The sequence below is a fragment of the Antedon mediterranea genome, chromosome 8 (genome assembly GCF_964355755.1).
Source record: "Antedon mediterranea chromosome 8, ecAntMedi1.1, whole genome shotgun sequence".
Lineage (NCBI taxonomy): Eukaryota > Metazoa > Echinodermata > Crinoidea > Comatulida > Antedonidae > Antedon > Antedon mediterranea.
In genome coordinates this window covers 9,239,826-9,264,486 of record NC_092677.1, presented here as the reverse complement: position 1 = coordinate 9,264,486, position 24,661 = coordinate 9,239,826, and the positions used below count along the sequence as shown (strand labels likewise).

Sequence of the window (24,661 nt, the reverse complement as noted above, 5' to 3'; positions counted from 1 at the left end):
GTATTTTAATAGTTCAATATACAAGAAATATTAAATAATAATATACATCATAAATATCATGTTTTTAGTTAATGAATATCAATATTATATATATGTCTGAATGAATTTTTATGTACATTATGTAAGTTAATCGTAACTTGCTATAAATCACAATACATGGGAGAATTACTGAAATGTATTTGTAAACTGGAAAAGGTCCTAGATGGCTGCATGCTATACAATACTACTGTATTCAGCTGTCTAAATAGTTTAAAGTAATAAGGACACTCCTATTTAGGGGACACTTTTTTGGGTCCTGAAGGTGTCCCCTTAATAAAGGTTTTACTGTATATAGACAGGTACCGACAATCTAAAGACGTCAGCAATTTGCACACAACTGTAAAAGATCCTGCCACAAACCAGTTGCGAACTTGAACTGCAGCAACAAACACAAGAGATTGCACACTACTGTAAAGGATCCTGCCACCAACCAGTTGCCAAATTGTACTGCAGCAACCAACACAAGAGATTGCACACCACTGTAAAAGATCCTACCACAAACCAGTTGCCAACTTGTACTTCAGTAACCAACACAAGAGAAGCAGAAGGTTGATGTATGTTCTGTGTAGAGACAGACTCTCACCTCGACTGAAATCCAGAACTGCATGAAAGCCATTCTGCAGGAGGTGGAACATTTTAGTTCCAACAACAAAAACGTCACTGCAAGCCTTTCTCAACTCTACACACTTCCTTTTTTAGGAATTACATGCAGTATCGTAAACCTCTGTATGCCATGCAAACCTTTAAACAAAATGATATTAACATTGTAACTGCTGCTGTGAGATCACAACTTCCTCATTATAATTATGTAATTAATTTGTTTTCTGTTATTAGCCTCTATCATTTCCTTCCCATTTCTAATCAGATTAAAATAATTTTGAATAAAAGCATTGACTTGCATTGATTAAGGAAGAAATGAAAGTGTTAAAGGTTACACAGAGATATTAATAAATAAGTCAATGAATTTGTTCAACCTAAGCATTCATTTTCTGTTTATATAAAGTGTGATGATCACTTAGACAATAAATAGAGACAAAGTGACAAGAAATGGGGACAAGTGACAAAACAAGTGGACAAAGGGTAAAAAGGGGGACAAGGAACAAAAAATGGGGGACAAAGTGTTCTGAGAAATTTCAAGACATCCACTGATGTGGTGTAATTTGTAATTTATGTTTGTTTTAATGTCCTGTTTTTGTTTTTTTCAACTGTTAAATAAGACAACAATATATTGGTTTCTATACCACTGAATCTGTAAATATCTGGATACATATTATAAATCAAATCAAATTAATGAACAAATTATGACAATGCTGTGGGTATCAGTGGCTGGATCTCAATGGAGATGCAAATATTAGCAAAAAGCAGTGATGTTAGTTAATGCTATGGTTTTAACTATTGTTTACGACGGTTATTATTTTTTCTGGTTTCAAGTACTCTATTTATATTACTTATATTAATAATTATCTATTGTTTCCCTATATGGCAAAGGTTTTAACAATGCACTGGTAATTTGTGCATGCCAAAAGGTGATCTTATATTTGATACATTGTAGTTTAGACAGCTGTCTGCTGATGGTCACTTCTGTTTATCTAGTAAAACTAGTAAATATAATCATGGACTAATCTTTATCTTTTGATTCTATATGAATATGGTTTTAGAGCATGGCTGCAGCTAAACCATGATTTAATTAAAAGTGACAAAGTTAACACCTACTAATACCCAATGACCTTCACAAACCACTTGTTGTATCCTGTACTATAAAACAGGTACCTAGAAGACCGGTAAATATTTTAATTCTATCTAAATGCTTTTACACACTGGCTTAATTTTCCCAATATAGAGCATACAACAATATTAAGGTCTTTATTCAATTATTTCAATATGATTGGCAAAATCTTCAATAATTTAGAGTCACGAAAATAAAGGAATTTATAGCATATAGCATTAGTACTGGATCAACCATGGAGGTATATACCTCCATGGATCAACTAAATCAACATTGAGGTCCTGAGAATTTGATCTCATAAAATTGTTTAGGATGGTCAAATCATTTCTAACTTGGTTACACATTTTGAAAATGTGGCAAAAGGACAAAAGGTCAGGGTGAAAGGTTGTTTGGACAAACACAAATCAGTTTTTAAATATCAACAATCACTGGCCTATACTGTATTCATATTCAGTCTAATGAAACATTTTAGTGAAAAATGACCGGAAATGCAATTTCTGACCTTAGACCCATATCCCTTGTATATTTATATCACTTTAATATATAGTAATATTTTGATTGTCACTGATGTTACAGTGGCGATAAGAATGTTAATGATTGATGGCATTAGTAAGAATAGAAATATTAATACTAATGACAAACAAAAAAATGTATAAAAATTATAATTATTTCCTAACACTACTGCTGCATTTATTGCTCCAACACATTACACTCCTGGGTACAAGAAGACATATAAATTATGATGACAGCTCAACCAGCATTAACTGCACCAACCACTCCATAAGTAGGGATAGCTCTTTAACACAATGTCTGCATTGCTTACCAAATCCTGGATGTCACGATGTCATTTCCTGTTGTATGTCAGAGAATGCCTGTGTCAATCTATGCAGCTTACCTTCCATCACTTTCTTCTGATTGGCCGTTTCTACCAACATCTGCCTCATCTCCTCCTCCACAGTCAAAACCTGAAAATGATCATATTTTGCAGGATTCATTTATATAATAAATTTAATGCATATTTACATACATAATGTATTTATTTGAAACGCCTCAGGGTGTTAATTGTTGGTTTTTATGGGGCGTTTATTCAATACCTACAAACATACAAGGGACAGTAATTAGTGGAGGTAGGTAAATATATTGTAAAGTTTAACTGCACACAAAAATGTATGAATCAAATATGCATCATGAATGAACCCTATACATTTATCATTAAATTATTATAGTCATGAAAATGATTTGTATATATTTATTATTTATGTATCAACACAGTTTGTGATATCTATATTGTTATTGGACAAGATTCCCCAATACCTTAGCTCTAGCCTCATCAATTTGCCGTTGTTTTTCAAACTTCAATTTCTCTAATTCTTCTTCATGCTTTCCCTGTACCATGGTTAACTGGTTGGCAAACGCATCATCCATTGCACTTATCTTCTCCAGAGCAACTCTATAATAAATGATATCAAATCATTTCTAAAAATTGTTTTTTTTTCCTTATAATCTATCAGCAGATTCACTCACTAATTACAGGATGGATAAACTATACCATGCTTAACCTTCAAGCTACAACTCCACTGTTGCAGTAGGTCTACTTTGTGTGAATAAATGAAATTGATACATGCTCTATCTCTTCATAACCTTTATATGATACCTTTCTGATGCAACGGCCTTGTCTCTAGCAGCAAGCAACTTGGATTCCTTGTCATCAAAATTTTGTTTCACCTGCCGCACTTGTGTCTCCAGCTGCGAAATGATTTCACCCTTATCTTTCCATCTTCTGTCCAGATTGCTTTAAAAAAAAAACATTAGTTATTATTAATATTATCTTCAATCCTCTTTCTGCCCAAAAACCCCTGGAGAAATATAATGTAATGTTTTTACTAGCTGTATTATGGGAGTATGTTTCCTTATGTGTTTGATCCAACGACCGGGTTAATAATATGTACAGAGCTTAAAAGGTTTCACAACATTAGGCACTTTATAAATCAAGGATATTATTTATCCTATATATTAAATAATAACTGCCTTTATTGGACTAAAATAAAAATACTTACTCGTAAACTCTTTTACTCTCGTCCAGTTCTGCCTGCAGTTCTGTAACCTTGTTTTTTAACATCTCCTTCCGTTCTGTCAACCTCTCCACCATATCCTGGAGATCTTGAGTGGCACCAGACTCATCCTCAAGACGTTTCTCTAGTGTCTGCTGCATCTTTAATGCCTCTGTCCTGGCCGACTTTATCTCTTCGTCCCTCTCAACAAGACCCTTGAAAAAATATATGCATGCAATATTCTTAAATATAAGAAAAACTGAAAGGAAAATTATTTGAATAAACAAAACAAACTATATCGACATGTTACCTGTAAACTTTTTCTTTGTACTTTAATACAACTTTCATTTATGGTTGTGTATTAAAGGAAGACACAGGATGCTTTAATATCCTGTTTCTTACAAGTATAAAGGAAATTTAAAGTAATCAATTATAGTTTATACAAAGCACAAGTGCTTTCTTTTAACTAAGGATGTGGTATATAAATGTGGGTAGATTTCAGAGTAATAGAAGTGTTAGGATGAATGGTATATTGTTTCTACAGGGTAATTTTGGTAACCTAAGGGAAAAGGTTTAAAAATGAAATAATGTTTGTTTACATCTTTAAGTTTTCTGACAGTTTCGGTCTGATCATCCAACATTTTTGTTTTAATCTTCAATGCATCGTTGTCTCGCTCTGATTGCTTTTTCAATGAAACCACCTCGGCTTGAAATGCGTTTAACTGCGCCTCCATTCGCCCTCTATCTTGAGCTAATGATGCACCTATAAAGAAAGTATTTAAACAATTAAACAAAAATTGACATGTACAGAGAAACTCTAAAACATGATATACTGAATTTATAAATGGTGAAGATGAGGAAATCTGTTGTAACAATGGGAAAAAGCAACCCCAACCAACATTTGAACACAAAAACAATTTGATATGGACATCCTACAATTAGAACCATTATCTTTTAATTTTTTTTGTCATATATAGAAATTGTGACTTGACATACAAAACTGTATATCCAAAACTGTCTTATATTGGTCACCAATTGTATATTGTAATGTTTTTTGTTTGGTAATGCAATGTTTGATAGAAAGATTGAAAAAAAAGTCTTTAAGTTAACTTTAAGTCTGGTTGTTAGTATTGTCTTACCTTGCTGCGCTAACTCCTGCCCCCATAGCTTTCTCTCAGCCTTTAGGCCTTCAATGACCGACTCTTGGGCCGTCAGTTGTGACTGTAACTTGCCTCGATCCTGCTTCAACAACTCAAATTGCACTTGCTTTCTTCTTGCTTCCTCCAGTTGACCTTCAAGAGTTTGGATACGGACCTAACAAAATTAGGGAACAAAGGTCAAAGTTTTTTATTGTCTTTCGTGGGCTCGTCCGGCTTTTAATGTTATATAGATTTTTAACGTGCCTAAATGACAGTTTATCTAGTAAAGTAGTAAAATATTAGTTACTACACAGTTATAGAATAAAAATGAAATTTTAATACACAAATAATTATACATAGCAATAATATTTCAGAAAACTTATTAAATATATAAAATGGCAAGAAAAGATGTTAAAAGTTATGAAATTATTAAAAATATCAATATTTTGCAGGGTAGAAGTGACGTTCATGTTTGGGTAGACAGGCTATAATCTCAGGGTTAGAAGTTAGTTACTAATTTGCATACAGATGTGAACCTCTTCATTCAACAACTTTCTGCTGGTGTGTAAAAAAAAATCAAAATCTATTAACTGTAGAGAAATTTTAATTTATAATTAAAGCGGCAAAAACATGTTCCCTGGGCACAAATTTATGAGCCTTATAAATTACAATACAATTGAACCTCTATTAAGAAAACAACTTCGCGACCACAAAAAGTGTCAAAAGGGTGTTCCTTGAATAAAGTCAGCTGTAGTGCTTAAATCATATATTTCTGCTTGTTTCTTTCACAGGAAAGTGTCCACTTCATTAGGGTTGTCCCCTGAATATGGGTCTCCCAACGGAAGAGTTCTATTGTATAATATGGTATAATTCGTGTAAGGAAACTCAGTTGACAATAAGACAACACAGTTTGATATACAATTATGTCGTGAGGTGGTTTCCCGATTAATCGTACGATCAAAACGGTACTGGGTATGATCAACTAGCGTTCGTGTTCCCACCTAACCATCCATTCATAGAAGTACTGATGAAGATATCAATCTGTGGCGACAATAGAATGGACCCGAGACCTGGCTATCTTCGACTTTTAAATAATCATACCCAGTACCGTTTTGATCGTACGATTAATCGGGAAACCACATCACGAAATAATGTGTAAAAATTATAAAGTTCTACCTTATAATCAGTTAAAACCTCATGTTTTGATTTTGAAAGCTCTGTAATTCTACCCTTCTGTTCCTTTACCATCTATAAATAAAGAAGAATTAATAAGCATTATAGCATCCACAGAATACAAACAAATTTACTTTTATTTTCTGTAAATCAACAAATATCTTACTGCTGTAAGTTCTGTGACCAAGCTTGAAGATTTCCGTTCCTTTTCTGTAGCTGTTAACAGTCCCTGTCTCAACTGACTTGATTCTTGCGAGGACATCTCAAAAGCATCTTGTAACTAAGTATATTCATAAACAAAACTTATTTAAACATAAAGATAAATAGTAAGATATTAAATAGACTTTATGCTGCAGACATGTAATACATTATCACGGTTACGGTGAATAGAGACTTCCCTGGTCTCATGATAATCACAGGAATTTATGGTTATTTTGAGTGATCTTCTGCATCCTTTTAAGGAGAATTGTTTTGGATATACAAACAAACATCCCTATAGTTCATAAATTTACCATTTAAGCTCGAATAGCATGTCCCTTTTTGTTACTAAAGGCCGAAAAATGCATTGGTTAACCAAACACAAAATGCACATCAACATATGCAATCACTCTGGCATACCAATTGAGTACTAATAGATGCCGATTGTCTTAAAATAGCGTTAGTGTTTGGATGTATTTCCGAATTATAGCAACCTCTATGGTTTGGCCATGCTTTGTAAAGTTTCTTTTTTTAGGTTGTGAAATCTGTAAATATCTATACCTGTTGAAATCTGCCAGCTTCAATTTTGAGTGCCATTCTGAATTCATCTTCTAGATCAGAGTACTGTTTGGCCAATAAATCAATTCTACAAAACAAAAAGTAAATTCATGTGAGGACAGTGTGTTGGACTATTGATCGAATCTAAGCTTCGTTGCATTGATTATATCTTTCGGAAAGACACTTTCCTTACGTTTGCCTAACTCTACCAAGATGAACAAATGGGTACCTGGTTTCCATGCATGTTTGATAAAAAATGACTGGGATAATAAAGTGCTTATAGGCAAAAATACTAATATATCTTTTGCTGCTTCTTAATAAAAAAAAATAAATTTTAATTTTTCCTTTAAAATATTTAGCTTAACTCACTTTTCCTTGTAATGTTTCTGTTCATTTTGATGTCTTTCATATTCTGTTGAGACGGCCTTTGACACAGCATCTTTGACCTCTGTACTGTCAATACTGTGACAATTTTTAAGGCTTTCTCTGAAAGAGAACAATTAACTTATTATTTATTTGTTCTGTATACTGGAGACCTCTTAGAATTAAATTATAAGTTTTCTTTTTTCGACTTCTCTGCATATTCTTCATCGTCTTTCTTACCTATGTTCCTGTTCCCTGATAGCCAGCAATTCCTGTAGTTGTTGCACCTTGCCTTCAAGTTGCTTGGCTTGGTTACGAACGAGTTCCAACTCCCGAGCAGTAGCAGCCGCTCTCATCTGATATTCCTGAGTACGTTTCGACTGCAAAAAACCAACATGTTTAATCACATACTAAAACAATCAATTAACTGCAATATTTGGAATTATACTGGTTTGGTGGATTGCCTTCAGTCTTGTTGCAGTGGGTTCAAATCATATGACGTTTTTTGTTTAAAGTCTCTAGATTAGTAGTGACTAGTGACTAACTGTCCAATACCATCTCCCACTAAAGGTGAAATTTCTCCAGATTTCTTGAAGATAGAAGAGTGCATGAATTTACGCTCTACTACTAGGCCACTTTTGGTTTACTAGGAGAGAGATTCGTTGACACAAAGTCACATTGACAATTGCCACACCTGAAATGGTTCTACTACATACATCGTGTGCTTGTTGCTGTAGTCGTTCTCTTTCCACTTTTGTTGCTGTGCTTTCCATCGCCCGTAGTGCCCTCCTTTCCTCTTCTTCGGCTTTTTCACTAGATTCTAACCTTTTAGTTAATTCCTCAACTTTATTCTGAAAACAAAAGTACATAAAAGCCCATTAGTTTTTCTATTTATGTTTATTTGTAAGGATTGTTAAGAAAAGAAAATAATCAAATGTGTTGCATGCAATTTCCAATATGTAAGTGTGCAAAGAAATCTGTAATTTAAAATTTAGTTTATTTATATCTATCTATCTTTGTCCAAGTACCTTTATTTGCACTGATGAAGGGCTAGTGTTGGCAGAAAGCTCTGCTAACTTTTCTGGCTGTTTTACTTTATCGTTTTGATTTAGCTTTTCGCTTTTTTTTTTAAATCTCTATTGAAATCCAGCCACTGATACCCACAGCATTGTCATTTTTTTTCAGTATTTTGACTTTGGATTTATATAATATAACATATACTTATTTGTACATAACATGTACATTACACGTTTCCGCTCAATTTATTGAAAATGAATTTTAGTTCTAAATTGCTCAAATATGCACACAAATAATCCGGTTTTAAAGAAGACAATAATATTAGAATAATATAATATTGAAATAGATAACATTTACCCTGAGTTCTTCAATGATTATATCTTGTTTGCCTTTGACCTCTTTCTCATTCATCAAAGCCTGCTTCAGTCTTGTAGTTGCTTGAATAGCTATGTCTTGGACCTCATGCTCATCATTTACTACACAATCAGAAATCGTTAGAATTATTTTCTTAAAAAATATTAAATAAATGGTATTCATAGCTTACAATATTTATTCGTTTACATATAAAAAACAAATGCACTTAATTGTCTAAAAAATGGAAATAAAATTGACAAAATTATCTTAAATTATTGTAAGTAAATCACATTCTCTATCCTGATCAGGAACAACAAGTAACAGTTTGCACATTTATTGTCCTCACTTGGACTATAATCTAGAGCTCTAGAGACACATTTTTTTGCTAATACAAATTTATTAAGCCTAAAATACTTAAAACCATTTTTCATAAACTTCCTAAATAAAAAAATATTGCTTTCATTCTAAAAATCCAACAACCATTGTGGAATATTATCCTGCAACCACTGTTGAATACAGTATTCGCTTACATTTACTCTGGAGATCTTGAATATGCTCTGCTAGTCTCCTTGCAGCTTGCTCTGCTTTCCATCTTCTCTCCCTTTCCCCATCTAACTCCTGCATTAAGGCTAGTTTGTCTGAATCTTGCTCTGCTGTTGTTGGAACAACTCTGCTAGGAAACTTCTGAGCGTGAAAGTCACTGTTTGGAGAGCTACTGGTAGATTTGGACTTTGCTCTTTTGGCCGATCTTGAGTTTGCAGAACTGCAACAACCATATACAATATAGGCTTTTATACATTTAATTAATATAATTTAAATTACAATACTATTTTATAATAAATAGTTTATACAATTACAATCTAGTAACAACTTTTTGTTTTTAACAATATTAAAAATCATTGACAGTTATTTGCCAATTTGATACTCAAATACAACCGATGACCTTAATCGTTATCATTACCTAGTGTCCGGTTGATTACTTGACTTTATTTGTTCACTGTGGTGTTTTCTAGTTGTTGGTTTGGTTGTTACTGATTTGCTTGTTGGTTTCTTTTTGGTTTTTATTTGCTGCCTGGTTTCACTTTCACTATTGTCACTATCTAACATACATCATACATGATGATAAATCAATTATGATAATAGTCAGAATATACCAAAATATAACATAGGTAAAGTTTGTATTAAAAAAAACTTAAAACTTGTCATGGATGCAGGTTAACAAACTTCTTTTCCTATTTGTGGTAAAGCTAAATTATGTTCCCCAAGCATATCAGTTGAAAAACAGGATCAGACAGTCAGATTTTGTATTTATGGCAAATATCAATTCTTACAAAAAAATTACTACTGGGCCAAAATAAGATAAATATAGAGGGGGTGATACAACAAAATTAGACATGCATGAAATGCAAGAATGGTCTCAACTTAAGCAAGAAACTTATCATTTTTTTAACCATATCATCTTACCAGTTTTTCCTAGACCCCTTGGACAACTTATCTTCCCCGATTTCTTAACCTCACTATGTATAGAAGTATCTGTTGAGTTCCTTGTCTAAGTAAATTAACAATAACAAGAAATAACAACAAATTATCATCAATACAATATAAAGTCTAATGCACGATAAAACGATTGATATTGAGTACCTCAGCTTTCTTTCGTTCCTCGACCATAAAAGCAAGTTGTTGCTCTAAGTTTTCAATGCGTTTCTCATGGGTAGATTTTACCATCGACACATGGACATCAGTCTTTAAAAATAATTAATGTTGTCAATGTTAATCTAAAATTCTATTTCAAATTTATTTACCATAGCATAGAGCTGTATTGTTTTGTAAAAGATAATGAAAGCTTAGTATTATGGTAGGCAGGAAACTGCATATAAAATAAGATTATGCATACATTTTACTTAAGGTCTAATAAAAGAACACTCTCGCAACAAGAGTTTTAGTGGTTCAATGCAATTTGGTCTCTATTTAGAAAGAAACTTAAGCTTGTTATTCTGGCAGAAAAGCTGTAATGAACAACCTTTTGATTTCAGTTACATTTAATTATAAGGAGTCCTAATTGGAGAGATTTATTAGAATTATTAATTGAGGTTTTTTTTTAATAGTATCATTCTCTAACTTACATCTTTCCTCTTAGAGAATGGCTTCAGGATACCAGCCTGGATTTCCACATTGTCTGTGAAATCTGTGCTGGATTCTACGTTGGTAGATATAACACGTGACCTAAAACGTTCCAGAGCTTCGTCAATCTTTGGCGTGATCAATGGTAATGACGCCTCTTGACTGCTGCTCACAGATTGGTTAGAAACAAGGTACTCCAAATAATCTTCAAGCCCTTAAAATGATACAACACTTTAAAACGTTTATTTATTAGTAATTTTGATTAAAGCATTTCTCATTTTCTAACAAAATATGAATTCATATTTAGTATTTAATTGAATTTCAAGCCATTGTTCTTCACAATTATATTGTACTTTTTCAGCGATTGATTTGATTTGATTACTGCCTCTCCGCTGAAAAGTCTAGTGACATTTCCGCTTGGGCTGCTTCGTAATTCTCTTTTGACAGTTTCTTCCAATCGGATCTTTCATTGGCTAGTTCTTTAAGTTGTTTGATGTCTTTCTTGGTTTTCAATTGTACTTTTTCAGTATGTTTGTTTATTATTATCATTATTATTTGCTCCAAACCTGGTATTTCTGCTAAGCCATCTTGCTTCTTCACCAATTTACCTGCCCTGTCATAACCATCCAAAACACGTAACTGTGGCAGTGAGTTCAAGAGTCCAGTTTGATAGCCTAAGAAAAGTAATTTAAGCAATTTGAAAATGTAAGGTGTCAAGGTGTATTACTTGTAATTTGGTTTAGCAGATGTACAATATAACCAATGTACTGAGCACACCCAAATCCGACTTATCTTAAACCGTAAACTCTCCCAATACCAGAATTTTCAAACCGTACCAAATTTATTTTTAACAATAAAACACATTACGAATACCACCAGATGTATTTTGCCAGCCCAAAGGTGTACAGTATTGGGAAAGGTGACTGTATAACCAATATATACCTGGTTGATCACAAAGTGGGTTGCTTCCAGCTGGCTCTGACAGCATCAGATTTTTCAGCTTTTGTAATCCTGTAAGACAGCTTACAACATGGCTGAAGTTGTCCAGATGGTTGCTCTGCAGCTCTAGGTTCTTGAGATTGTAGCTGGGGCCATGCTGCTCAATTAGGCCAGTGAGGTTATTCACTTGGTTGTAGGACAAATTTAGCTTTGTGAGGCTCCTGGAAGTAAAATCGAAGTACATGTTTATAAAAACCATCACAATCATCATCAACTGATTACAGTAATCATCATCACTGCCACTCTGCTGGTCGCTCACAACCACCATCATATACACTGACTGAAGTCACCATAAATATTGTTTTTGCCGTTATCAAACTTCAACCTTTGTTAAACAATCTTGAGATTTTTACTTGTAACTATACGTTATGTTATAATCACTTTCACATAAAAACCTATTTTCTACAAGCCTGTGTGGTACCCATAGCTGTACCTTAAATTCTTAAGACCTTTGACCTGCACAATATCATTACAAGCCAGATTCAAAGTTCGCAATGACATCAGTGACTCAAGACCCTGGATCTCTGCAATTTGATTGGATGACAAATCCAGATGTTTTAGATACTTTGCATATTGAAGATTTTCAATAATGCCAATCTCATTGCAGTGAAGGTTTAATGTTTGGATGTGGCCAACCAATGGAACATCAAGTAGGCTGGTGACACCAGCATCAATGAGACAAATTTCATGTGGTTTATCAGGGTCCATGTTTGTATCTTGTGACAAGCCAGTCAATTTCACATGAAATATTTCCGGTCCAGTCATAATGCAATCAATTTAATGCAAAGGATTCCTACAAAAAAAAAAATAGTTTTAGTATTATTATTACTATTAATTATGTAGTAGGCCTATCTATCCATCATCAATAAAATGTTGTTATTGTTTTAAAGTCTAAAATACAAATTCTGAGATAGATTAACTATCATCACATTCTTCAAACGTCTCATGATCTTTTCTAATCTGTGGGTCTAGGCCTACCAAAATCCACCTTATCACTCGGTGCAAGTAGCAAAAATAACTTCTAGGCCTAGGCCCGCACTCAATTACGAAAATATGCCTCTACGAACGGCCTAGCTAGCTAGCTAGGCCCTACCTAGGCTAGGCCTAAACTTTAAATCCAGGCCTAGTACTCACTAGTAGGCCTAGCTAGGCCCTAGTTTATATTTAATACTAAACTAGGCCTAGCCTAGCTAGCCTAAGCCTTATTAGTTAGCCTAGGCCTAGGCTAGGAGGGATGCTAGTCAAGTCGCCCCATCGCAAAGTCGCCCCATACAAAGTCGCCCCTTACACAGTCGCCCCATCGCAAAGTCGCCCCAAAACAAAGTCGCCCCGACACAGTCGCCCCATCGCAAAGTCGCCCCATCGCAAAGTCGCCCCAACGCAAAGTCGCCCCATCGCAAAGTCGCCCCATCACAAAGTCGCCCTATCGCAAAGTCGCCCCAAAACGTTAAAAAATAGTTTACAAGTGCGTAAAATGTCGCAATGATACACAAAATAACACGGAACGTGTAGGCATAAAAAGGGGAAGCCCCGCCATGTACAGTAGTCTCAGGTCACACGATCGGCACGCACCACCATCATCAGAGAGGAAGCCCCCGACTAATCACTCCGCGGTCGCACTAACGTGCTAGCTTCTTACCAGAGGGAAACCCCCGTAATTACTCCGCCGTTGTCGCACTACAACGCACCATCTGAAGATGGGGAAACCCCGCCGGAGTTTTACGATGATATCAGTCGCGTTCGAAATCGGTCGCGTTTAAATTTGGTCGCGATAAAATGATGTTATACGATCTAGATTATATACATAGTATTACGTAATGAACATTGATTGTAAGCCTGGAAAGGCAATCCCATCATTATATCCATTATAAAATTGCATCATATCACCACTATATGTCGTAAATGATGACGTGCGTGTGTGTATTCGTCGTACGTCCGTGTACGTATTATTCCGTGCCTCTTCACGGTCTTGTTTAATTTAAAATTAAATAAATACCCGATATGAGGATATTTATTAGGCATGATAATTAGAATGTTCTAGGCCTAACCAAAGGGGTTGAAAAGAATTTCTTCAGTAAAATGATCATTGTGCTATTGAATAAAAGGCGACTCGCCATCTGAAACATTCTCTGAAACCAATCGGAACTGCGCCGTCTTTCTGCTGACCGTCGGGGATTCCCCTTTTTAAAAAACACGCACACGATACTGTACGATGGTTTTTCCATGGTCAAAATGTAGCGTTTTAATTTTACTAAAATACCTGCATGTAAAACAATCATATCGGCGATGAAATCCTTTTTTTTTTAATTTCTTTATTTTGAAAAGTCATTATAAAATTAAGACACATAACTTGTCAATAAATGCAAAATGATCAATAAGTAGCCTATAACACTCATTATCTTACAACACTGTTATTGTTTTAACTACTGTAAATCTATAGGAAGGCCTAGGCTACTACACATTTATACATTTATTATATTATCCTAAAAAATTAGCTGGTATCCACGCGTAGGTTGAAGAAAGATTCGTAATTGTGGCTCTGGTAACTAATTTTAAAATCATATTAAATTAACATTTTCGAAACTATAAATCAGGTATAGGCCTAATCTTTTTAGAACTTTCAAACAAGGGACTATTTTTTTAATGATTTTTAATAAAAAGCACATCACTCCATTAAAACCTGTAAAATAAAAATTAAAACACAAATTATGTATATAGGATAAACATACTGTATACGACATGCCAAAGTAACAACGCAATCGATATCAAACGCAACCAATATGATTAAAACCGTGGGCGACTTTGCGATGGGGCGACTTTGCGTTGGGGCGACTTTGCAATGGGGCGAATTTGCGATGGGGCGACTTTGTAATGGGGCGACTTTGCGATGGGGCGACTGTGCCGGGGCGACTTTGTTTTGGGGCGACTTTGCGATGGGGCGACTTTGTATTGGGCGACTTTGTATGGGGCGACTTTGCGATGGGGCGACTTGACTGGATCCCGCTAGGAGGAGGAGTCTAGGCCTGGCCCTGGGCCTAGTAGGCTAGCTGGGCTTATACCTAGCCTAGATAATTAAAATTCGCATAGGCCTAGGCCTAGGCCTAGGCTAGGGCCTACTATAAAATATAACATACATATTTATCCTGATTACCATCTTGGTACCATATTTTTAAACTAAACCCTAGTATTACTATTTAGATACATTTAAAAGGTTGTATTTTGATTTGCCCGCGGTCAATTTGTATCGTCCGCCATATTCTAAAAAAAATGTTGATGCTATCGACACGGCAACTGTTCTACTCCGATCCTCCTCCGCCGCGCGCCGCGTGCATACCTTTTTTGAAAATACAGAACCGTCGTGTCAATAGCTATACATTTCACTTCGGTTACGTCATTCTGGTTTTCAATACAAAAACACGTTGCTGATGAAATCAGAGTACAATTCACAAGGGGATTACCGTTGTGACTAATTCGTAGGTAAGGCTACAGTATTTTGTACGATAATTCCGCTTTCTATTTATCAGGTTTTATTTTTAACGCATATTACATTATCAATAAAATGCATAGGCCCAGCAGATTGATTTAAATTTACTTTTTGTAAGTAATAAATAAAGAAAAGTTAGAATACATTTTCTAGGCCCAAACCCAATGCTAGCTAGCTAGCTAGTACTAACGGTCCTGTACTAACCTAACTAGGCTCTCTACACGGACTAGGTCTAGGGAAGGTCACCTCCTCACCTTGGCCTTCCAAGCAAAATCACTTGTGCCATATTTAAGGTTTCTCTATCTTGTAGAAGTGTTGTATCAAGTAAACATATTTTTAATTGTTTTAATAATAATTTAATAATTAATATTATTTTCATTTTTTAAAATTTATGATTTTTAGGTTTATCGATTCAGAAATACAAAAGCATCATGGATTCAAGTCTAACATCTGCTCAAGTCCGTGAGATGTTCTTTGACTACTTCAAGAAGCATGGAACACTCGACCACAAATATGTTCACTCATCGTCCACCATCCCAATGGACGACCCCACCCTTCTATTTGCCAATGCTGGCATGAATCAATACAAACCAATATTTCTCGGCACTGTTGACCCAAACAGTGACATGGGGAAATTAAAGCGTGCCGTTAACTCGCAGAAGTGCATTCGCGCCGGCGGAAAGCATAACGATCTGGATGACGTAGGAAAAGACGTGTATCATCATACATTTTTTGAAATGTTGGGCAATTGGTCTTTTGGCGATTACTTTAAAGTTAGTGATCATTTACAGATTTTACAATTCTTTTATTCTTTGTTTAATTTCCCATATTACCAATTTTCTTTATTTTTAATTTAAGATTTAGTAAAAACAAAACACAGAGAACATAGACTAGAAATTTAAAGTTTAGTTTGACCATATATTATTGTAAAATGTCTATAAAACTGAACAGTAACACAATTCAGGTGATAAACTAGAATATCTTATCACAATGAACATATAATTGGAGGCTAAAATCACAATGACTGAACCAAGCATTCCTAAAAATACAAATAACTAGAATGATACATTACAATGATATATTATTACAACACTGTAATTTATTTGTTTAACCATCTAGAAAGAAGCATGTGCAATGGCGTGGGATTTGATGACCAATGTTTACAAATTGCCTAAGGATCGACTGTATGTCACTTATTTTGGAGGATTTGAAGAAGCAAGTCTGGAGCCTGACTTAGATTGTAGACAGATCTGGATAGATCTTGGGTAAGCATGACATACCAGAAGGATGTCTTACTGCATATTAAACTAGGTCACTGGAGCAACAACATGAAGACCTTTTAAAAATGTATTTATCAATTACAGAATTCCAGAAGATCGTGTTCTACCATTTGGCATGCAAGATAATTTCTGGGAGATGGGTGACACCGGTCCTTGCGGGCCATGCACAGAGATCCACTTTGACCGCATTGGTGGACGAAATGCTACTCATCTGGTCAACATGGATGACCCAGATGTTTTAGAGTTGTGGAACCTTGTGTTTATTCAATTTAACAGGTGTGTAATTACTTGTTTCTTCTGTGATTCTGTCTCCGTCCATCACTGAAGCTAAGGCGTCTCCATTAGATATGTGGCACTCTGCTCATATGTATTTTTACTTGCAAACGACATACGTTTATCTTCTTTGCTTTCTCAGAGAGAGTGCTACGGTCCTGAAACCCCTGCCTCAGAAATCAGTTGACACCGGAATGGGGCTGGAGAGGATAGCCTCCGTCATTCAAGGAAAGACTTCTAATTACGATACTGATCTCTTTGTGCCTTTATTTGATGCCATTCAAACTGTAAGTACAATGTAGAATTGAATGTTTAATTCTGGTGTTGTGGTTTAGATGTTTGCCTATCAATTCCAGAATTCTTCGTATGTATTTCTTTTGCAGGCATCTGGTGCAAGGCCATACACTGGAAAGGTTGGTAAGGATGACGTGGACGGACTCGACATGGCATACCGTGTGGTTGCTGACCATGCCAGGACACTGACCATTGCATTTTCAGATGGTGGCAGACCAGACAATGTTGGAAGAGGGTAAGGAATTATTTTTACATCATTTAAAGAATTCAATTCACATTCGCTCTTTGTAATTTCTACATTGGCTTCTAATGGAATGTAACTACAGTAAAATCCCAACCCCTTTGGGCATTTCTATTTAATAGCACCCATTTTAAGGGCACATTTGCATGTGAAACAAATAAGGAACATTATATGTCCTAATACTGCTACCAACCCCTATTTAGGAGACACCCCTTTTAGAGAGAAACTTTGTTGTGGCTTGAGGTGTCATTTTCTACTGTTTCTGTATATGATTATTTTAAAATTGAGAATTTCTCAACATAGTTTTTGAAAAATATTTTTAGATATGTTTTAAAGAGGGTTCTTAGAAGAGGTGTAAGGTACATCACAGAAAAGCTTGGCGCCAGTCCTGGCAAATTTGCAACGCTCATTCCAGTTGTTGTGCAAGTATTGGTAAGTACTAAGTAGTAATTCCTATTGTTAAGTAATAATTCCTATTCACAAAAGAGTATAACCTGAATGACTTTCAACAGGATTTGAACCAATGACCCCAAGTGTTTTATATCATATACTTGAATTGGATTTTGCCAGTGCCAGCAGGAATCCGTAATACAAGCATAAAAACCTTAAAAGCAGATACTGTCCAGTGTAATAGTATTCAATGATATGTTTTTTAGGGAGATGCATTTCCAGAGGTTAGAAAAGATCCACAGATGGTAATGGACATTATCAATGATGAGGAGGCACAGTTCCTTAAGACACTCAATAGAGGCAGGAAAGTTCTGGAGCGTACCATTAACAAATTAGGGGATTCTACTAAGGTTTTCCCAGGTTAGTTCATTATTGTGAATATGGTGACAGTTCAGATATGATTAATGTATTTATTTGAAAATCTTTATTAGCAAACCTTAAATAATAACTACTGTATATTATAAAATGGACAAATGATTAAGTATTGTAAAAAATTCTTTCAAAAAATTACATTATAAAGCTGACAAGTGTATAGTAAAAAGTCATGTTACCAATTTTTGTAAAAATGTTGTATAACTTTTGTCCACTATCAGGCAAGGCCGCATGGTTATTATACGACACGTACGGTTTCCCTCCGGATTTGACGGAATTAATGGTGGAAGAGAAAGGAATGTCTGTTGATCAGAAAGAGTACAACACGGAGAAGAAAGCTGCTCAATTGAAATCCCAAGGGAAGGGATCTGGAGTGGACGATACTATCGGCTTGGATGTTTATGCTATTGATGAACTGAAGGAAAAGAGAAAGGTCCCTCCAACGAATGATCTACTTAAATATAACTACACTAGAGACAATGGATTTTACAGTGAGTGTGATTGTGATATAGCACTCATAGTTAGTTTATGACTGGTCTAGTTTTCAGAGTGTACTTGTGAAAGTGTCTTCAATCTTTATTTGAAAGGTGATACACAAAGTGCAGATATAACTTCAGGCTTAAAGCATTCCGGTTGTCCATAATAACATGATTGCCCATAACATTGCTTTTCAGCTTATTTGACTTTAGATTTCTTGTAGCATCCATTTGTTTTTTATTGTGTTGTGTAAGATTGTATTACTTGATTTGTTTGTTAGTACGATAGCGTCCACAATTTGTTATCGTCTTGAATGTTTAAGTGTTAATTGGTATATTACAGAACATGCCTATTGATTTTCAGAAAATTTGATAAATTGGTCACTTCAAAAAAGCTTATATTAAAATATATATATCTGTATCTTCCATATGAGATATTAAATAGCCTATGTATTATTTTAAAATGAACTGAAATATCAAGTAGTGAGCCATCTCTCTCCAAATATAGTTTTCCCTGATATATATTGCTAAGTACTTCAATTAGTTTCTTAGTGCTTTTATTATATCTTTATGTGCAGATTTTGAGTCTACAGTAGGAACTGTTATAGCAATCCGAAAAGACAAACGGTTTGTAGAGAAGGTTGATAATGGTGATGAGTGTGGTGTGCTGTTGGACCAGACTTGTTTCTATGCAGAGCAAGGAGGTCAGATCTATGATGAAGGATTCATGGAGAAGGAAGGAAATGTTGTAAGTTGTTTATTTTACTTTTAAATAACAAAAAAAAACAAGTCAAATATGGCAATTTAGGAATGGTTAATATATTATTCCTAACTACATTTCTTACGTTTCTTTTGGAAATTTCTTGCAATTTTTTCAATTCAATTTCTTTTATTTCTGATTTATCCATCCATAAAAAAACACAAAAGAACCAAAAGAGTCTTATGGTCAACCCAGGCAGCGACGAGGCACGACAAGTCGTCTTGTCCGGAGAAAGTTAAACATGTTTAATGTTCTCCCAGCGACATCAAAACTACATCCGTCGCTATCTCAAGACAACTCAGATAGCCTGACGAGTCAAGACATTTCTTTTGGTACGATGCTGTCTGAGTTGGCCTTTAACAACTGTACTATATATTATTTAAGTTAAAATTAATAAAAGGTGCACTCTAGCATAGATGGTATACATTTTTAGATAATTCTTGTTAGGTAGGTAAAATTGCTATGTTTTATGTCAATTAGATGGCTAATCTATGACTTACAGTAAATATGATATCTGATATAATTAATTTTTTACAGAATGTAGAATTTCGTGTCACTAATGTTCAAGTAAAAGGTGGTTATGTACTACATGTTGGAAAAGTATCTGCTGTTGACGGTGACGGAATCAAAGTTGGAGATAAATTTAAACTTATGATAGATGAGGTATATGAGAAATTATTTTAATCTATAATTAAAATTTACAAATTGACACCAAACACTTCGTAGTGTCAATGCGTATATTCAGAGTCTTATGGTTATACAGTAAAACCCCTCCTTTGTGACAAATTCAAACCTTATTACGAGGACACAGTGATGTCATATCACTACCATGGTTGGGCATATCACTACCATATTTGGGCATATCACTACCATATTTGGGCATATCACTACCATATTTGGGCATATCACTACCATATTTGTCAAACTAGTTTGATAGTGAAGACAAAACTAACACTATGACCAACCCACTTTGTCATTTCTAAAAGGTATTCCTTCAATAGAGGTTCTATTGTATTCAAATTGAAGATTTTGTTTTGTATTTAGATTCGTAGAAGGCCTGTTATGAGCAACCATACTGCTACACACGTCCTGAACTTTGCCCTCAGGAAAGTGCTCGGTGAGGCGGATCAAAGAGGGTCTTTGGTAGCTCCAGATCGGCTACGATTTGACTTCTCTGCTAAGGTAAGACGAACCAAAACATGTGTGACCAGCATAGACAAGGTGTAGATCAAATTCAAACTTCGAAGTCAAAAGATAGAAAAACAAGAATACCAATGTACATACATTTAAAAAATTATATCCTATGCTCTATATTTTTTAAACCTTTTTTGTATGTTTTTATTACCTTATATGAACCTTTCTTTCAAGGGTGCAATGACTACAGCTCAGATAAAGGAAGCAGAACAGATTGCAAATGAAATAATTAAAAAACGAGAGACTGTTTACGATAAGAATGTTCCCCTGGCTCTTGCCAAAGCTATTCAAGGCCTGAGAGCAGTCTTTGATGAGGTAAGGTCCTATTGATTACACAGAATTTTCGTCTAACACACTACACATAAATATGAGTAAATATATATTTTTAATATACAGATTTTGATGAGATATGTGGATAATCTTTTATTAAAATAAGTTAAGATAAGATATAAGAGCCCAGTTAGTGATATTTTGTTATTTAATTATTGGTATTGTTGTTCAGGTATATCCAGACCCAGTACGTGTTCTTTCCATCGGTATTCCTGTGGAAACTCTTGTGGAAGACCCGGACAATCCAGCAGGAACATTAACATCTGTTGAGTTTTGCGGTGGAACGTACGTTAACCTTTGAGCGATTTAACCGTAAATTAAAGATTTATTTAACTTCCTCCACCAAAGGGAAATGGCAACCTTTGACCTTTATATACCCATGTAATGCAAAGATTAACTCAAAATTTATAATTTGTTGGTTTCTGTTAAAAAGACCCTTTATACATACCCAGACCGAAATACATACAGCAGTATACCTAACCTTTAAAGTAAACAGAAAAATCTGTTTTACAGACATGTTAAGAATGCTGGAGACATTGGTCAGTTTGTCATCTCCACTGAAGAAGCCATAGCCAAGGGTATTCGTAGGATCGTGGCCGTAACCGGTGAAGAAGGTGAAAAAGCAGTGAAACGTGCCGCAGGTCTTGATTCACAGATTGACAAGCTTGGTATAACGATCAAAGAAAATGAAAAAACTGGTGCTTACACAAAGAAAGAACTCACAAAACTAATTGTGGATATTGGAAACGTGAGTGCAATTGTACACCATATTCAATATAAATTTTTATTGGATACAAAATTAACAAAATTAAATTATGTATTTACTTATTTTATTACAACTACTTTTGTTGCGTGCAGGATTTAAACATAGCAACAATTTCACAATGGAGCAAAGATGAGATGCGACAAAAACTGGCCGATCTTAAAAAGATTCTTGATGACCTTGATAAGGCAAGAAAGGCAGCTCTTATACAAAAAGTAAGTACTGGTGCATTGTGGGTACACCTAATTTATACTCGCCTTCCATTTAACAATAGGGACTTTTAGATGTTCCTGTCTACTGCTACCCTATTACGTCATTTTTATGATATGCTGTAGGCAACTGGCACCTCAACTGGCAAATCTGAGCCTTGTTCAGTGGCATTATGGCGTTCCCTCTTTTGACATTAAGTATCAGTGGAAGTATGATATCATAAGTTTACCAAAATCATGCCAGAGAATGATCTCGCCATGATTTTTTGAGAATGTAGTAAAGTGAATTTCAGTAAAATTATATTTGCAAATTGTGAATTATTCGTTTTTATTTGTTATTTTAAATAAAGCCTTAAATATACAGGTTGGCCTGGGTCTTATCACTAGGTCGCCAGCCTTCATTTAGAAAATTAAGAATCTAGGCTAGGCCTAAGCTACACACTTAAGCCTAAGCCTGAAAACTGGTAGCTCTCCCAAAACTAAGCTTTGTCCAAAATGTCCCACATTTTACCATCTAGTCTAGAGAATTAAAAGAAATATTTTTTGATATACACTAAATTTTTCCGACAACTACAAATTGAATATTGGAATGATTTGAAATTATTTTAAAGGGAAAAGACGAAGCTAAAAAATTAGTTGAAGACTCCAAAGACAAACCATATCTTGTTGTCCAACTCGACGTAGAAGCAAACAACAAAGCTCTAGATGGCGCTCTAAAAGAGTATCAGAAGGGTGCCAAGGAAACGCCAGCAATGTTTGTTAGTGTTGACAAGGAAAATAGTAAAATATTATGTCTTGCCCAAGTTCCAAAGGTATGTTTTATTATTTTGTAATACTGTACTGTTTTGTTCTGCAATACCATACCCGCGTCGAGTCGAGTGGCCGTTAGGGCAGGGGTACTGCAAACCATAGTAGCCATACATTTGGCACATGTTAAGGGCTCTCCTCAACCATGTTCTGGTGGTAGAACAATTGTTCACAGATAAGGACTTAAAAGTGGAGGTCGATATGTGTACACATCTTGCTTGTGTGCACTTTAAAGATCCCAGTACATCTTTCGGAAGAATATGTTGATGGTAGACGCTTCACTAGTTGCTGTGGTTTGCTGTTGGGGGCCTAATCCATATAATCTGAATAATGTAAAGCTAACAAACTTTTGTTAGCCTATTGCTTAAGATCTCTAAAACTAAAAAATGAAGTTTAAATGAGATAACTTTTTTTAGGCTTTCATTAAAATTTATTTATTTATTATTTAATCTCTCTTTTTTTAGAGCACAATTAGTAAAGGATTAAAAGCTAATGAATGGGTGAAACATGTTTCGGATGTAATCGGTGGTAAAGGTGGCGGGAAAGACGGGTCTGCTCAAGCAGTCGGCGACAAGATCGAAGCAATAGATCAAGTTTTAAAGATGGCTACAGAATTCGCGAATCTTAAACTTAAAAATTGATGATAATCATTCTGACATATTATTGGACTTTTATATGATTGAAACTTTTTTATTAAAATATTGTTTTATTATTTATGTTATTATTGCTTAGTACAACTTTCAAATACTATACAATCTAATTGAATAGAAAGAGTTGCATACATTACACTTTTATCTTATCTACTTTATTTTTAATTCATTTATTCAAGTCTGTGAAAAATAAGATAGAAATACGAAGAAAAGAAAATTAAATACATTTGACTCATTACATCATGATTATGTAATAAGCAAATTAGTTGACCAAATATATTAAAATATTAATGGCATAAAATTGGCCGAATTAACTAAAATAATTGTACCGTATATACTAAAAAACGCAAGTACTTTAAGTACATTGTCTTAAAATATTAAATTGGTTTTTGTTTGTAATTTGTGAAAAATGCGACAAATAATAAACAGATTCTAGTGGCAATGACTATACATTTGTTTTATCTTTGAATATTGTCTCGAAAGCCTAAACATTTTATTTGTAAGCATAGGTGGATTCAAGGGGTCACCCATCTCGGCAACCCCTTTCTTATTAACATTTTGTTATTGGTTTGAAGAAATTTAAAATCCAAATTTTTTCAATTTATTGAGTGTCAGTTAAGTAATAATTATACATACATATACATTCTCACTCCTGAGGACGATCAAGGCATATTGATCGAGAAACTCAACAGTTCTTTTCAGAACTAAAATACATGGTGTATCGCAAACTTTATATCAACAATAATTATACCATTAATATTGTTTTATTTCTGTTTATCAACTGCAACAGTAATTACTGAATATTATTGTTTAATTTTACAGCTGAGAAGAGCCAGTTCATCTTCAAGACTTTAACACAGATGTTCAAGATCAATTGTGCATTGTCTGTTATACACATCAATATTTTGTAATACTGTACTGTCAATTCACACTTGATTGAACACAATAATAGCAGGAAGTAATTTCACTCTTCCCTAATAATAATAATAAACCAAACTTTATATGATAATCTGAAAAGGGCTTTCTCTTTGTTTTGACCTATCACAAGCTACATCTTTCAGCTGTCAGTCTGTCAATGGAAGAGTCGTTGCTTTTGATTGGTCAGATCACTTCCGTTGCAGCATCAGTGTAAGTTAGTGAACTAGTATTAATACACTACTGTACAACTATAAATTATTACGGTAATCATTTAAAATCAATAATTACATCTGGTAAGAATTGAGAAAACTTTGATGAATTTTCCATATGTTAAAATACACTATTTATATTTATTCAAATATAATTCTCTCACCACTCAATTTATACATTCTGTGTATTTAAATGATAGACATTTATAGCGA

The 24,661-nt window shown here is 34.5% G+C and overlaps 2 protein-coding genes across 5 annotated transcripts; one reads left to right on the top strand and one right to left on the bottom strand.

Annotated features, from left to right (window-relative positions):
- Positions 1 to 650: 650 nt before the first annotated feature.
- LOC140057130 (leucine-rich repeat and coiled-coil domain-containing protein 1-like) lies at positions 651 to 14,896 on the bottom strand. Of its 4 annotated transcripts, none has more exons than XM_072102676.1 (23): positions 14,873 to 14,896; positions 12,172 to 12,531; positions 11,682 to 11,899; positions 11,306 to 11,413; positions 10,742 to 10,953; positions 10,260 to 10,361; positions 10,083 to 10,167; positions 9,580 to 9,718; positions 9,149 to 9,381; positions 8,622 to 8,740; positions 7,964 to 8,098; positions 7,488 to 7,627; positions 7,254 to 7,370; positions 6,888 to 6,972; positions 6,295 to 6,408; positions 6,132 to 6,203; positions 4,956 to 5,130; positions 4,416 to 4,579; positions 3,823 to 4,031; positions 3,420 to 3,557; positions 3,080 to 3,215; positions 2,661 to 2,730; positions 683 to 780 (listed from the first exon to the last, which is right to left on the bottom strand). In XM_072102676.1, exons 2-23 carry the CDS (start codon positions 12,501 to 12,503, stop codon positions 719 to 721), a joined length of 3,165 nt encoding a protein of 1,054 aa, XP_071958777.1. In that variant the 5' UTR covers positions 12,504 to 12,531; positions 14,873 to 14,896; the 3' UTR covers positions 683 to 718. The 4 variants fall into 4 exon arrangements, with proteins under 4 accessions (XP_071958778.1, XP_071958777.1, XP_071958775.1 ...); XM_072102674.1 differs by lacking the exon at positions 14,873 to 14,896 and adding an exon at positions 13,027 to 13,046; XM_072102675.1 differs by lacking the exon at positions 14,873 to 14,896 and adding an exon at positions 12,873 to 12,977.
- A 290-nt stretch (positions 14,897 to 15,186) lies between these two features.
- Positions 15,187 to 23,761, top strand: LOC140056571 (alanine--tRNA ligase, cytoplasmic-like). The gene is made up of 18 exons (XM_072101987.1): positions 15,187 to 15,215; positions 15,625 to 15,995; positions 16,342 to 16,487; positions 16,587 to 16,778; positions 16,918 to 17,062; positions 17,159 to 17,304; positions 17,634 to 17,742; positions 17,967 to 18,120; positions 18,354 to 18,623; positions 19,187 to 19,356; positions 19,906 to 20,031; positions 20,413 to 20,550; positions 20,737 to 20,877; positions 21,065 to 21,177; positions 21,406 to 21,640; positions 21,751 to 21,870; positions 22,476 to 22,676; positions 23,136 to 23,761. The coding sequence occupies exons 2-18, from the start codon at positions 15,654 to 15,656 to the stop codon at positions 23,310 to 23,312; spliced, it is 2,925 nt and encodes a 974-aa protein (XP_071958088.1). The 5' UTR covers positions 15,187 to 15,215; positions 15,625 to 15,653; the 3' UTR covers positions 23,313 to 23,761.
- Positions 23,762 to 24,661: the final 900 nt, after the last annotated feature.

Coding starts and splice junctions, on each gene's coding strand:
- LOC140057130 (XM_072102676.1), bottom strand. CDS start 12,503: ATGACTGGACCGGAAATATTTCATGTGAAATTGACTGGCTTGTCACAA. Junction 9,382..9,579: donor AGTAATCAACCGGACACTAG/GTAATGATAACG, acceptor TGGTTGTTGCAG/TTCTGCAAACTCAAGATCGG. Junction 8,099..8,621: donor TAATCATTGAAGAACTCAGG/GTAAATGTTATC, acceptor TTTTGTTTTCAG/AATAAAGTTGAGGAATTAAC.
- LOC140056571 (XM_072101987.1), top strand. CDS start 15,654: ATGGATTCAAGTCTAACATCTGCTCAAGTCCGTGAGATGTTCTTTGAC. Junction 18,121..18,353: donor TTCTACTAAGGTTTTCCCAG/GTTAGTTCATTA, acceptor GTCCACTATCAG/GCAAGGCCGCATGGTTATTA. Junction 21,641..21,750: donor TAATTGTGGATATTGGAAAC/GTGAGTGCAATT, acceptor TGTTGCGTGCAG/GATTTAAACATAGCAACAAT.